General features: G+C 38.7%; 1 protein-coding gene and 1 long non-coding RNA gene across 2 annotated transcripts in view; both read right to left on the bottom strand.

Annotated features, from left to right (window-relative positions):
* Window positions 1–9,398, bottom strand: part of LOC103703579 — a 49,662-nt gene extending 40,264 nt beyond the window's left edge. The window contains exons 1-4 of the mRNA XM_039119414.1: window positions 9,232–9,398; window positions 4,648–4,806; window positions 3,760–4,549; window positions 1,658–1,770 (exon numbers count right to left, since the gene is read on the bottom strand). Coding sequence (XP_038975342.1) covers window positions 1,658–1,770; window positions 3,760–4,549; window positions 4,648–4,684 — 940 coding nt within the window. The 5' untranslated portion in view covers window positions 4,685–4,806; window positions 9,232–9,398. The remainder of the gene's footprint in view (window positions 1–1,657; window positions 1,771–3,759; window positions 4,550–4,647; window positions 4,807–9,231) is intronic.
* A 3,802-nt stretch (window positions 9,399–13,200) lies between these two features.
* Window positions 13,201–13,897, bottom strand: LOC108511161. Its single transcript, XR_001879225.3, has 2 exons — window positions 13,644–13,897; window positions 13,201–13,556 (listed from the first exon to the last, which is right to left on the bottom strand). It is a non-coding gene; the product is annotated as an uncharacterized LOC108511161 (long non-coding RNA).
* Window positions 13,898–14,290: the final 393 nt, after the last annotated feature.

The raw sequence follows: 14,290 nt of genomic DNA, 5'->3' as shown, positions 1-14,290 counted from the left end.
TTAAGCATGAGAACCTTGATTGGACGTCTCGATACTTTACCCCACTGTTTTGTTATTTATACAATTGTGAGAAACAGCACATGCAAAAGATAAATGGAAGGTGTGATTATGGTATGACATAATCATCTACCAACACTGCTGAGATACTATATCACTCAAACTAATATTAGCTAAAATACAGAACAGAAACGGAGGAACAAGCTAAACTTACTAGTGTTGTCAGTTGTCACAGAATACAACATTAAGTTCATAAAAAAGAGATCATATGCATCTAAGAGGTCTACAGGAAGTTTAAATCATATGATACCCTGACTAAATTAGATGGGAAACTTTCACAAATTGAGTGAAACTCCACAAGAAAAAGCAACATAAGTTAGAAAAAATAAATGGAAAACACAGAAAAGAAGATAAAACTGTAAAAGAATCGGGCGCTCTAAATGTGGAAGAATCTCACATTAAAAAATTATGCATTCTAGTTATTTCTTGACATCACAAAGTGCCAACTGGTTAATAAAAAAAAAAAGTTAGATTTAAAAGGATTTTAAAAAATCCAACAAAATGAGAAAAATGTTACATGCTATTTACTTATACCAGTTACTGAGAAAAGGAGGGTTACTTATAATGTATTTAACTAATTCCGCTCTTGTAGTTTTGTTATGCATCAGAAGCAATTCAGCTAGTTGATATAGAAAGTTGCATAACAGTCGTGGATTCTTTTGATGGTAAGTTTATATACCTTGTTCAGTACAGTTTTTTACTTCCTTTTGCCATTAAATTTTTGAATCAATAAAAGAAAAGGTAGATGGGTTTTCAATATCTGAAAAAATATCTTTATCAAGATCCGACAAAACAATGAATAATAAAACAGTCTAAATTTTGTGGCAGCTCTGAAGAGACACTGGTCCAAATTAGGAATACTATCAAAGGAGAAATAAGTACAATCAAAGAGGGGTTTGACTGCTGAAGGCCATAAAATGAAATTTGGTGCTGGGCGGTTATCCAAGCATTAACAGTAAAATATAGAAAAGAACATTTAAGTAGAATTTTGCATCCATCTACAGATAGTACCACTTCATTACCAAATAACCAAGAGTCCAAGAACAAGTGTACTGACTGCACTGCATAGCTAACATCATGTAACTATGAAAACCTTGGATTGAGCAAAAACAAATAAACATAAGGCACAGGCTTAATCTGCCCTGAGATATTGTGATAGCTTTTAGAAAGAATAAGCATCATCATTTTAAAAACCAATGCTCTGAGCGACAATAGTTTATGTTAGGACTAGGAATACTATTCTCTGTATTTTGTTACAGCTTCTCAAAGGAGAAATAAGTACAATCAAAGAGGGGGTTTGATTGCTGACAAGACCACAAAACGAAATTTGGTGCTGGGCGATTATCATGGTATTAACAGTAAAATATAGAAAAGAACATTTACGTAGAATTTGAAATTCATCTATAGACAGTGCCCACTTCGTGCCCGATAACCGAGAGTCCAAAAATATGGGTACTGATTTCACTGCATAGCTAACATCACATAACTATGAAAACCTTGATATATTGCAATAGCTTTTACAAAGAATAAGCATCATCATTTTAAAAAACAATGCTTATATCAAACAAGTGTTCAACACTGACAAGTGGTCAGCACAAACCATGAGCTGTGATCTTTACATCTTGGATGCTGTAGCACTCCAGGGATATCCTCCCACCACCACCTCCACCCCATCCACTCCCACCAGAAGCACTGATAGTACCATTTCCTTTTCTAAGCATGGAATACAATAAAAAGATCAGACTGATCAACATTTTTAAAAGTATTCTGAAATCAGATCTTCAAGGTACCAAATTATCACTTTAACAGCACACAAATAGGCTTACAATATGTAGTTAAAAGCAAGTAAAAAGTGAATTACAATAACAATCTATGTGCAGAATAATTGCTATGACTGCAGGAGATAGCAATAGTAATCTACGTGCAAGGTTTGGAAAGAAACAAAGGGCTATATGTAATTGAAACTATAGAAGCAAGCAGTGTCTCTTGTGCCGGGGCCCGGACCGGTTGCCCGGCGGCATAGGTCGGTACGGGTCGGCGTCGTGCCGTGACGGGCCTGTACCGACACAGTAGAGGAGGCGAGGGAGAGGACAAACAGGAAAAAGGAAGCGAGAGAGAGAAGAGGGAGAGAGAAAAAGAGAGAGAAGGAGGGTGGCGGAGGCCGGCAACCCGGGCGGATGAGGGCTCTGTGGCCGGGTCTCCTGTTTTGAACGAAATAGGGGACCCGGTTGTAGAGCCCGGAGAAGCCTCCTCCGCGCGGCTCGCCGGCGTCCACATGGTCCTCCATCGGCCGGTCTCCACCTCCCTCTCTCTTCATTCCTCTCCCTCTCCCTCCCTCCCTCGCTCGCTCTCTCTTTTCCTCTCTTTTCTTCTCATTCTCCCCCTTCGGCGACAAGTTTCGTTTCTATTGCCGAAACCGTCCCGGTTCGAAGCCAGGACGGCTTGGTACGACCGGAACCGCCTGGTTCGCGACGGTTCCGCCGATCTTGGAAGCAAGTGTTCGATGAAACATGATAGAACTAATATTACAATAGTGAGGACCAACTACACCCCTCAACAAGTTACAGTTATGTAAGTGAATGTGTGCAAGCAAAGTTCTGTACAAACTTAATAATACATAGGCATCTCTAAGCCACTAAAATTTTCAAGGTTTACTCAATAGATAATTATAGCAAATAATAATAATGAAGTTTTCATCAATGTCAATGAATTGGCTTGGTAAAACATATCTAAGAGATAAAGCAGTTATAGAAGTGCCAATCACTCTCAATGTGCTTTCCCCTCAAGAAAAAACCAGATTTCTGTCATTTTAAAAGGCACACAGGTTGTCAATTAAAAAAAGGACAGAGAAATAAGTAAGAAAGCCAAATTGTTTCAACAAATAAACCAGTAAATTGGAAACATAATACGTAACATAAGGGGAGAAAATTCTGTTCTTCACTTGACCAACCATCTCTCTTGTTCTTCTTTTCATGTCCATCTTGAAGGAAAATAGATGCAACCACCATGCTCTTACATTAGCATGACTATCAAGACTCGAGTAATGTAAAACTCAAAACAGCAACAAGTTGGTTTATGTTGCATATCTGTGCGATTAAGCATAACCTAAAATAAATACAAAAATGCATGAAAAGAGATTACAGAAATCTCTTTAAACTTATCTAGAAGAAACTTCTGAGACAATTTGGATTCCTTCAACAATTACACTATGGAAGCATCATGCTCTCTATCAACAATGACATGAACAACTTTAGATTGTCAAATGTGTGCAAAATGCTCCAACATGGGTTAGACAGATGACTAGGAACAAACAAAATATTTATCCTTTGTTAGCCAGAAATTTGCATATCATGCTAAAATGATCAATCCTTGCACATATTCATCAACAGTAACACAGATATAACAATTTTGGAGAAGGTTTTTTCCCCAAGTGACAAAAATGGGGTTCGAGATACCTCTGTACATATAGTGAATTAAGGATTACAATTTCATGATACTAAATTGCAATAGAACATCTTAGCCTTTAAATATTTTCAATAACACTTGAAGATATATTATATTGGAACTTGGAAGGGAACCACATTCACAGCACTCAGCGGTAATTCAGATCCCATTTAAGTATTTAACTAATTATGTATGTAAATCAAACAGTGAAAGATCAAAAAAGAGGTAAATATAGTAAATGGTAACAGTGAAACTCACAGCTTTAAAGCATGGACTATGATGCTTCCACCAGACCCACCTCCTCCTTCATAACCTCCATTACCACCTTCTGCACTTACATATCCATCCACCTGCAGTGAATCCTTGACTTTTAGCATGATTCGGCCTCCACCATCACCTCCGTTTTGTTTTTCAGCTGATGTGCTGCCTCCCTTGCTCCCATAACTCCATGGTTCAGACAAACTTGACCAGGCATAGACATCGCCACCCCAATTTGTCTTGTTACTTTTTATACATGAAGCACCACGGCCCCCATGCCCTCCACCAGCTCCATCATGGCCAATAGGGGTGCCACTTGTCTGGGCAGGTGGTGACCCACCTAAAGAAGTTGTGTTTATCGTTGAATGGTTGTCTAAGGTAATATTGGCAGCATCAAAAGAAATGGAACCTGAAAAAACCCCTGCATATGCACCAACTTTAATATTTCCGGACACATTAACAGTAACTGAACAGCCTTTAACTGGGCATATGATTGAAACATGAGGCGAAATCTCCAAATTTCCCTTTCCAAATATACAAAGATCATCATCTAAATGCAAACTTGAATTTAATAGGCATGTTTCATCCAGCGAGCCAACGCCTTTTAAGTCCTCACAAGACCCCGAATTCTCTATAGAGGCTAAACAGGAAGACTTTCCATCATCATAAACCAGGCTTCTATGATATTTCTCATTCAGAAGCAAAAAATCGCGTGAAAAGTTTTGTGGAGTTAAGCCCTTGACACCACAATGATCAAGACTAAGAAAAAGCAAGAATATGAATAAATGTCCTGCATGAATATCCCAACATAAGAACCAAACTTCAGTACTGAATGCATGACCATTCACAAAAATATAAGGCATTCCAGGAAACTGACCATCTCCCTACCATGCCGACAGAAATGCATATAAGTTCTGGTCGCCATTCACATATTACTTTTGCCCATTTGTCAATGCAAAATATAGCTTCCAAGCATAGAGAATAGTTTGAATGATTGGGCCTTAGCACAACACTTGCACAAGTTCTTATGCCTTCTGCTTCAAGATACTGTTGGAGAAAAGTGTACATGTCACCTTCTGTAAGAATTGTTAACTAGGAAGCAAGCTCAAATGAAACAGCATGCTATATACGCATAATTTGTTGATTATCAAAGAGCTTGGGTATATATCATAATAAATCAGATAGAATTTGAATGATCCAAAAAAAGAATATAACATAGTTTCACACAATCTACAAGTGTATAACGTGCTATCTCCTTCAAGGTACCATTATTACAGAAACACCATCAAGAAATCATATTCCTTGAAGAAATTTAATTTTAGAAAGGAATACTAAACTTTTTGTGCCTTTTAGGTCCATGGCTACAACAATACACGTGATCAATGATAGCAAAGAATAATACTTCATAACTCCAACAGACAAATGATAACGTTATGTTTACCAGAAACTTAAAAATGGAAAAAAAAAAAAGTTGAATGATGCAATAACATAAATATAGATTGAGAAAACATTAACTGATGTGTCACTTTGCTTGCCTATATAGCAAATTTGATAATGAGCTTAATTATCAGCCTTAATTATTTCTAAGGCCAAAATATTTCATGATATGATGATGATTTTATGACTCGAGATCTTTTACAATAAATCATGAAAAAGCCGTGAAATGCCCTTAGTATGATGAAATCAATCCTAGAAATCCATAATACTACAAATATTTGATAACATACTTGTAGAAGGAGCAAAAACTACAGGTAGAATTGGGCAAATGTCACAATATATATCGGAATTGATGTTAGGAGGACCTACAATAGCTGAAAGGGGAAGAACAAAGAGAAGAAGAGACACTTGCATTGACGAGAGAGACTGAGAGTGAGAGAGACAAAAACAATCTACTCAATCTGACCATGAACTTCCCTTGTCATAATGAAGTAGACTAGGCTAAATGCCTTGGTTGTCTTGACCAACAAAGTTTGTCTTAACTATATCATTATGAGGAGACATGATATGACACAGTTTAAGAACATTAAAAGATTCAATTTTGTTTGCCAACCCTTAATGAAATGCTACCACAAAACTGGCCAAGCAATTTTTGGCAATAAAGAGACATGCCAGGAAACCTAAGTCCGATTGGAATGTAGGAAGATCTATCATACTGCTTACAAAGCATAAGCTCACGCTATCATAGAGCAAAATTGCAGCTTACCTTAAACTCTAAGAAACACCTACATTTACCTTGAAGTGTTTGAGTGACCAGACATGCCCGATGGGAAGTCAGCCATCAATCAAGTACATGAAGGCCAAATTGCAAGATTAACACATGAATCACAACATAAAGAAAGGAATGTTGCTAATGAGACATAAAGCAATTAAAAATTTTAATAAGGGGCCTGAAAGCATCCATTAAATGTCATTGATAAGGCACAATCCCACTCTGCCACAAGGATAAATTACTAGCTTCCCAGTCTGGTACTTAATATTAAAGTCTCTCCATCAATAAAATCAACAAATGGGACAAATCTAGATGTACGATCGGTAAATAGTAATTTGAGCAATATGTGGTCAAAAATAAGCTCCACATCTTAAAATACATTAAGCTTAGGATCTTTCTTCTACTAAACATATTAATCAAGGTTGATGAGATGTCCATAAACGCCAATGGCATACATTCCTATCAGAAAAATTAGTGAAACATAGTTTTTTGCTCAACATCTTGCTCAAAACTTCCCCTATTTCCTCTACTTCTTCCTGTCTTCCTTTCCTTTTATTTCTTCTTCATTAATATATAGATATACATATTTCTATATATTGTGGGAAAGCCCCAGAGTCCAGCAGACATGTTGGACTCTGGAGTCTCCCATATATCGTGAAGGTAACTAGGAGTCTCCTGCGTGCGGGGCTTGAAAACTCCAATACTACAAGAAAGGAATGTTGCATATGAGACATAAAGCAACTACAAATTTAAGTAATGAGTCCAAATGGATCTATTAAATGTCATTAATACGTCACATCCTACTCTGCCACGAGGAGGAATTACTAGCTTCCAGTTTGCTACTTACTAGTATAGTCTCTCCATTGATTAAAATCAACAAGTTGGGCAGATCTAGAAGTATAGTGACTAAATAGTAATTTGAGCAATATGTGGGAATATGTTAAGGGTAGGATATATCTTCTACTAAACATATTAATCAAGGTTGATGTCTTGATGAGATACCTGTAAAATAGCATCTGCACCCATGGCATTAATTTCTGTCAGAAAAATAGTGAAACATACTTTTTTGCTCCAAGACAAGCTCAAAATTTTACCCTATTTCCTCTACTTCTTCATGTCTTCCTTTTCTTTTATTTCTTCTTCATTTATACGCGCGCGCACACAGACATATGTTTCTACATATAATGGGAAAGCCCCAGAGTCCAGCACACATGTGTTGAACTCTGGAGTCTCCCATATATTGCGAAGGTAACTAAGAGTCCAGCACGTGTTGGACTCAAAAACTCCAATGCTACGCCTTTAAAATTAAAAGTTGGGATCCGATGCCTGCTGGACCCGGAATACAGTAGTTTAATATCAACAACAAGCATCAAGAAAATAGGAAAGAATATATGTCTAACTTTATATTTGGGGCTAGATTATCTCCTTGGAGGAAATCCTTGCACATGCATAGCACGTGGTAGACTCTTAGTGTGTGTGTAAAGCTCCTTCTCATAGTTCTTCACTCACTTGGAGAAGCTTCCCATGGACTTGGCTTAAAGAAGAACAGCTCAGTACAATGTTGATTCATATGATGCAATAGCATGGTGCTCATAAGGTCAGGGAATGGTAAAAATTCATGCCAACCTGTGCTGTCACATACATGGTCATGCTATTGCATGCTGAACCAGCACTACATCACACATTAGCATGGACCAATACAGGGAACCAAAATATTTGCCACGAGCACTAGCTCATGGTTGGGCATCCAACCAGCATGGCATGGAATGGAAAAATACATCCGGTACTAGCCCATGACTAAAGCTAAGCATAGCATGCAATCCTTTTATTGTTCTGGAGAAGAGAAGAGGCCTTCTATATATGAGCGAACCTCCACCACCTCTTATTAAACCATCCAATATGGAACTAAATCAAAACTTTCACCACATGAAGCAAAAGCAAAACAGATGGAGATTCTGGGATTTTAAAGTTCCAAGGTTTTCCTATTCTCTTTTGTCTTGTTTTCCATAACTTTGTTGGGTGGTTAATACTAATGTGTTTCATTTTCTTTTTAAAATCAAGATTGTATAGCTGTCCGTGCCGCTTTGTACTGCCCATACTGAACTATACTCGTCAGGCACAATCGAGAAAAAAGCAATATGTGAAATTAAATGGTTCACATTACTACAGTTTGCCTTAATAGGCTAGTGAAGTATGTCTCATTTAAGACTAGTTTCCATGTAACAACACCTAAGTCCTTGCCTTATAAGTCAATGCCCCTTGTTTCTTCTTCTAGTGGACTCCACAAACTTATCTTCTTATTACCCCAAGTATCATAGAAGTTACATGAGATAAATATAGTTCTTTTTTATCTTCCATTTGATTTTACTATGTTCATTGTCATAAAAATTAACTTAGATAATTTGTCTTCTTATTTCTCTATTTTTTTTTCAACTTATGTGGGTGCTCTCAAAAAACAACATAGGAGACAAATCCCAAGACCCTTCTTGCCACAGCCCAACTACCAACATAGATTTTGTCAATTACTAACTTATTTGGCAGTCCCTCTAAAATTTGTTAAATAAACTTATGCAACATTGTGCAATTATGGTCCTCTCTTCCTAATCTTAGTTGGAGACTTGCATAGTAAATATACAGAGTTTCAACTAAGCAAGCGTGATAAAATCAGATGCATATCAACTGCATCAAGAAACATCAAATTGGAGCATGCAACGCGAGTTAATTATCAAAATTGAAATTGGTATGAAGAAAACGCCTCGCTTCAATTAAAATCTCCTTAATTAACTACCAATCAGGACGCTAAATAATATTCCACAGACCATCATATCAGTCACACCTCAACTAATAGATTACATTAAAACCTTCAATTCAAGAACAACACGCACTGCACGAGATGACCTCTTCAATTAATCTCAAGATCAAGATTAAATCAACCAAAACAGCAAAACTTCAAGAGATTGATCAAATCGCATCAAGATTTCAAGATTTCATGGAAATCGTAGCAGAGCTCTAAACTAGTTTCGAGAAATTCAAAAACGAAAAAAAATGCGATCAAAAATTCGAGAACAGGCATGAATCATGGGAAAAATCTAGTTACAAGAAACTCGGAAACAAAGGAAAGAAAAGAAAAAAAGAAAATGCGATCAAAGATTCGAAAACAGGCATAAACCACAGGACACCGACGTGATCTGCATTTAATTAACGATCAGAAACGACCAAGAAAGCGAGACTGATTGACGAAACAACGTCAAGAAAGGGACTACCTCTCGATCCCAGATCACGAAAGATGCTAGCTAAACCCTAGAATTCTCCCCTTTACTAAATTCCCCCAGCCTTCTCGTCGCCTCCTTTCAGTCCCCTTTCACTCTATCAACCCCTTTTCTTGATTTCTTTTTCCCGTTTTTCAATCTTTCTTCGCCTCTCTCTCTCTCTCCATTATATATAATCCTCGCCAAGTCTCGACAAGTCCGACTGCGCTTGCTGTGCTGGAGACCCGCTTTCGCTTTCAAGACGGCTTGCATCTTACGTACGTTCCCATACAAATTCTATGCGGTACGAGAATCTTCTACGCCCCCTTGTGCACGTGGCGCCACCTACCCTCGCATCCGTCGTAATCCATGAAAAGCGACGTCGTTACGACACAAGTTATTGACGGTAGATGAATTCTCGCATAGAATTTTCTATGCAGACGTCTCAGACCCGACGGGCTGTCCGGATTTCGCTTCCCCTGTGCTCTAGGAGTGGAGTGGTTAGAAATATCCTTCAATTTCGGGAAAATGTCGAAGCTGCCCTTCCCCTTTCCTTCGTCTCCCCCTTTTTTTTTTTTCTCTTTTTTTTTAATATTCCGTACGAACTCGGCCCGTTGCGCCCAGCTGTAAGCTCACACCGCTTCTTGACTTCCAAGGCATGGAGAGCGAGAGTTTAGCCCGGCGGTTCCTTTAAAATATGACACCGTTCATAGCTGTCCGTTAGATAGTAACAGCGACTGACGAATGAGATGCTTATCTTCTACCGTTAGATCAAGATCCGATGGTTTCCAGTCAGTTTTTGAACAGGAAAAATTGCTTATTCAGTTAGTATTCGATGGAATCGACGGAAGAAGGGAAAAATGTTGAGATTTGGTATCCAAAAAAAAAAAAACATAAACACCACTTCCCGGGACTCCCTTCGTTACACACGTAGAGTTGTCTATTAAAACATAGTTTTTTAATTAATTGTGTATAAAATACGTAGCTTTTTTTGGTACCGTATAAAATAAGTAGCTTTACCAAGATGAAAGGATAGAGCAAACACCTTATGTGCTGTTTACGTGGATTGCACTCGATAGAGGATGGTGCGAGGTCATTGTGGTGACATAGAACTGTGGTTGTGTATCACATTGATTAGTTATTCTACGCACTTGCTGATTAATATTTGATAAATATATGCAGCTTTTTAAGTTATACCACGGAGCCAAGAGATTGGCCAATTCAGATGACGTGGTACGGCATCAGTTTGTCTTCCCATTTTGATACAAGCTGATGTAGCTTACTGATTTGATTTTTGCCGACACTGGAAAGTCTTGTGTGTAATGGCAACCAAGACGTTTTTGCCAAAGATGAACCAATCTGAGAGTGACAGTAGTCACACTTATTCTGTTGCAGGCTTGGTGGCGTGGCGCTATCATATTGTGGCTGATGAATTGTAACGAGTCCATCTATAGTTTACCAAATACGATATCAGCTCCTATGTTGATCTCTCTTAAGTGAGATTTTGTCAAAACACACGGATACAAGAAATAATGAGAAATCAGGGCGAGCACTGACGAAATCAGAATGAACAGCATGGATCAAAATGAAAATCACTAAAAAAACTGTAACAACCTAGGACCTCACCCAAAATGGTTAGTCGGAAGGTATTATTTGGATTCCTTAATCCTGTATAAGTACTCAAGATCTACCCAGGGGGTAACAGATATGAGACTAAACACACGTCCGCACGGGTCCTCACATACTCCTTTTGTTTAAACCCTGACGTCCTTGTCAAGGTAAGGGTTTAAATCTATTCAAATCTAATCACAAATACTACGATCGGCCCGTGGTCAGCCCCAATGGATCCGTGCTGCAGTGTCTCCTAGTCTATATAGGTTATAGACCGGATCTGCTCTGATACCATTTATATCAATGCAGGACCTCATTCAAAATGGTTAGCTGAAAGGTATAATTTGAATTTCTTGATCATGTATAAGTATCCAAGATTTATCCAGCGAATAACCGATGTGGAACTAAACACACATATGTAGGGGTCCTCACAAAAACTATAAACAATTTTTCATTAGTTTTTTGCTGCTTTTGGAGTTAAACTTAGAGGTTACCTAATTTCACGTCTCGCTCAACATTTAGACATTTCCCAGATGCGTTTCCAGGCGACTCGAGCAGCGAGCTTCAAACAAGATCTTTCACCATCCACGCAAGACCAGACTAGGTGATATACTCCAGATGAGCGGCTGATTCCTATTGCCGGGGAAGATCCAAATTTAGATTCTGATCCCCAATTAGCTGATCTAAAGCACGGAGTTGATTGATTGATTTGAAAGTAAAAATTATTACCAACAATTGTCATAAAGCAACAACAGAGTATACAAAAATACATAAATTTACCATTTAACGTACCAAAAGCTAAGGGGTGCAATCATCGTTTACACGCAATCTAATTTATAAAAGAGTTCTCAAAATGGATTTATAAACTTGGCTACACATTGACTTCCTCTTTTTTTTTTTTTTTTAGCAGAAAGCGGTATTTCACAAAATAAAAGATACAAGGAAGAAGGTAGAACAGTCAATGTCAACCAAATGAACTCTCCGAAGTGTTGGACTACAAATGAAGCGACCCAATCTATTGCTCTGTTCGCCTTCCGAAATACGTGTGCAGCCTGAAAGAAAGTAAACTCTCGGGCTACTCTACGGATCTCACAAATTAATAGATGGTCATCTCCATATCTATCCACTCTCCGAATCCAGCCAATCACTGTGAAAAATCTCCCTCAAGGCTACAAGGTGACTTAAAGAGCACGCAGCTACTTTGACACAAAAAAGTCCACCAAATTCTGATCAGTGACAGCTAGTCAATCTTCCATCCTTTATTCATCATGCCCAGCAGCAAGCAAGTTTCAAATCTAGACTACAGTATGAGTTTCTTGCAGGTCTTTTTCTCTCCTAAACCACAGAAAAGAAAATCCAAAAATCTCCGGTAAGTGGTGGAGAATGCAATGGAGCATCTCCTTGCATGGCTTGGCACTTGCAGGCTGACATACTTTGAGGCGGACATGATGATATGCAATTGTTGAAGTCCATGGCAAGCACCCTGAGACCATTGTATATGTCAATCAACACTCGGTTCGTGTCACGATGCTATATGCTGTCGCAGCATTCTGTCAAACTTCAGCATTGTCCTCACACTCTCAACAACCAGCACATTCTGCAAACGTTGAACCCGTCCAACAAGTTGAATCGAGGGAATGCTTGATCCTTTTTGCTAACTTTAAGGTGAAGTTATATTAAAGAACGATCAATAAGATATTTCCAAATCTTATGTATCTTTCAACTAGTTCATTCAAAGTTACAGTTCAAAACACCACAAGCCACCTCTGAAAAATTGAAAGTTGAATTGTTACAGAGCTGATAATAATGATTCAGGAAATTTGATCCGTAGTAACGTTGAGCTCTAAAGTTATGGAATCAGCACTGAGGAAATACCTGCAAGCAAGCATAAGCAATACCAGTGGCAAAGCAAAAGTTTGCATCACCAGTAAGTACCCTGTAAATTTTACTTGGTCTTAGTTTACAGCTTAAAACGGTACGAGAGAGTGAGCGAGAGAGCTAGAGAGCGAGAGAGACCCTCCAAATTTGGATAACTTTATGCGCCTGTCACAACGTCTGAGACATGTTTGATACCTTTTAGACTTCTGAAAGTATATTCTCAACCATGTTATCAAAGGCATGAGGGCTAAAATAGGTAATCGTCCAACTATTGGTGAATTATAGCGGAACCAGAACATACTTCTCTAGATAGACTGATGCTCAAGACATTGACACTAATTGTGGCACTGAAGTGGGACAATTACATTAGCAATGTAACTAATGCACTCCCACTTGATACTTGAATCAGTAATTTATGAATTCATAGTTGATTTAATGTTCTCCCTAATATAATATGTCCAATTAATTCGAAATTTCATGCAGCTCATGTGTTTAAAAACAAAAAAAAAAATTGTGTATTACATGCGGAAAGATATGCCTACTACGCCCACCATCCCCTCCACATGCTGAACTTTCTAAGATTCCCAAATTTAGTAAACAAACCTTGTCACAATGCAACCATTAGACTATTAGAGGCTTGCTCAACCAAATCATATATTTGCATTTTATCAAGTTTCACAAAAACGAATGACTCTTCAGAATTCTAAGGTAAAGTCGCATAGCGGCATTGCACCTCCCTTCTTGAACAGATTTGGGGATTCTCGCCTCAATTCTCGGTGAGGCCTCCGATGAAATCACGCCAAGAGGATGAATTAACACAACCAAGAAATAAGATTTTAGCAAAGAAGTACCTGTATTTATTTACCACAAGTATGAGCGAAAGAGGGGGAAATTAAATTGTGATAAGACAAATATCATAGATTGTTTCATAAACTCACCATAAAATGCCTAGTCCCTGCCCACGCCCAGCAGCACCGGATCCTCGCCATCGTCCCTGCGCTGCCCGCAGCGACGGGAACGGACGACTGACTGGAAGCCTGGAGAGAGTTTTCGGATCTCTGATTCCGCTATTGGTAGCTTGCAGTGACCGATTTGGCGAAGCATTTCCCTTTCTCCCGATCGTAGGCAAGAGACGGATTAGGGGAGTTTCCCGTCGCTGGGCCCGTAAGGTGCTTGTGGCCCGTGAAGAAGGTCCCGGAGCATTTGGGCCTTGCGGTTCTCGCATAACCCCGGGTTAAGTGATGGTTATTCAGTTAATTAACCAACCAAATACGATTTTTAGGTAATTAAAGATAGCCGCTTCTTTCTCCGCTTATATAATTTTTCTTCTTTTGAAAGGGGGTATAATTACCATCGAGGTGGCTTTAATTCCACCGAAGTGGTACAGATTCGAAATGTGCGAGCATCGATTAAATGCGGGAACCGAATACCCCTCGTCTAGTTTGCCCGTATCGAACACTCTCCAGGGAGAAAAGGCCCGGTGGAAGTTGCTACGCGGGTGAGGAGGAGAGAAGGTCCGGTGGAGGTTGCTATGCGGGTGAGGTTCTTCTTACCCCTCTCTTCCTTTTTTTTTCTTTCTTTTTTT

This window comes from Phoenix dactylifera, chromosome 2 (assembly GCF_009389715.1).
Source record: "Phoenix dactylifera cultivar Barhee BC4 chromosome 2, palm_55x_up_171113_PBpolish2nd_filt_p, whole genome shotgun sequence".
NCBI classification, from domain to species: domain Eukaryota; kingdom Viridiplantae; phylum Streptophyta; class Magnoliopsida; order Arecales; family Arecaceae; genus Phoenix; species Phoenix dactylifera.
This window is presented reverse-complemented; position numbering and strand designations above follow the sequence as displayed.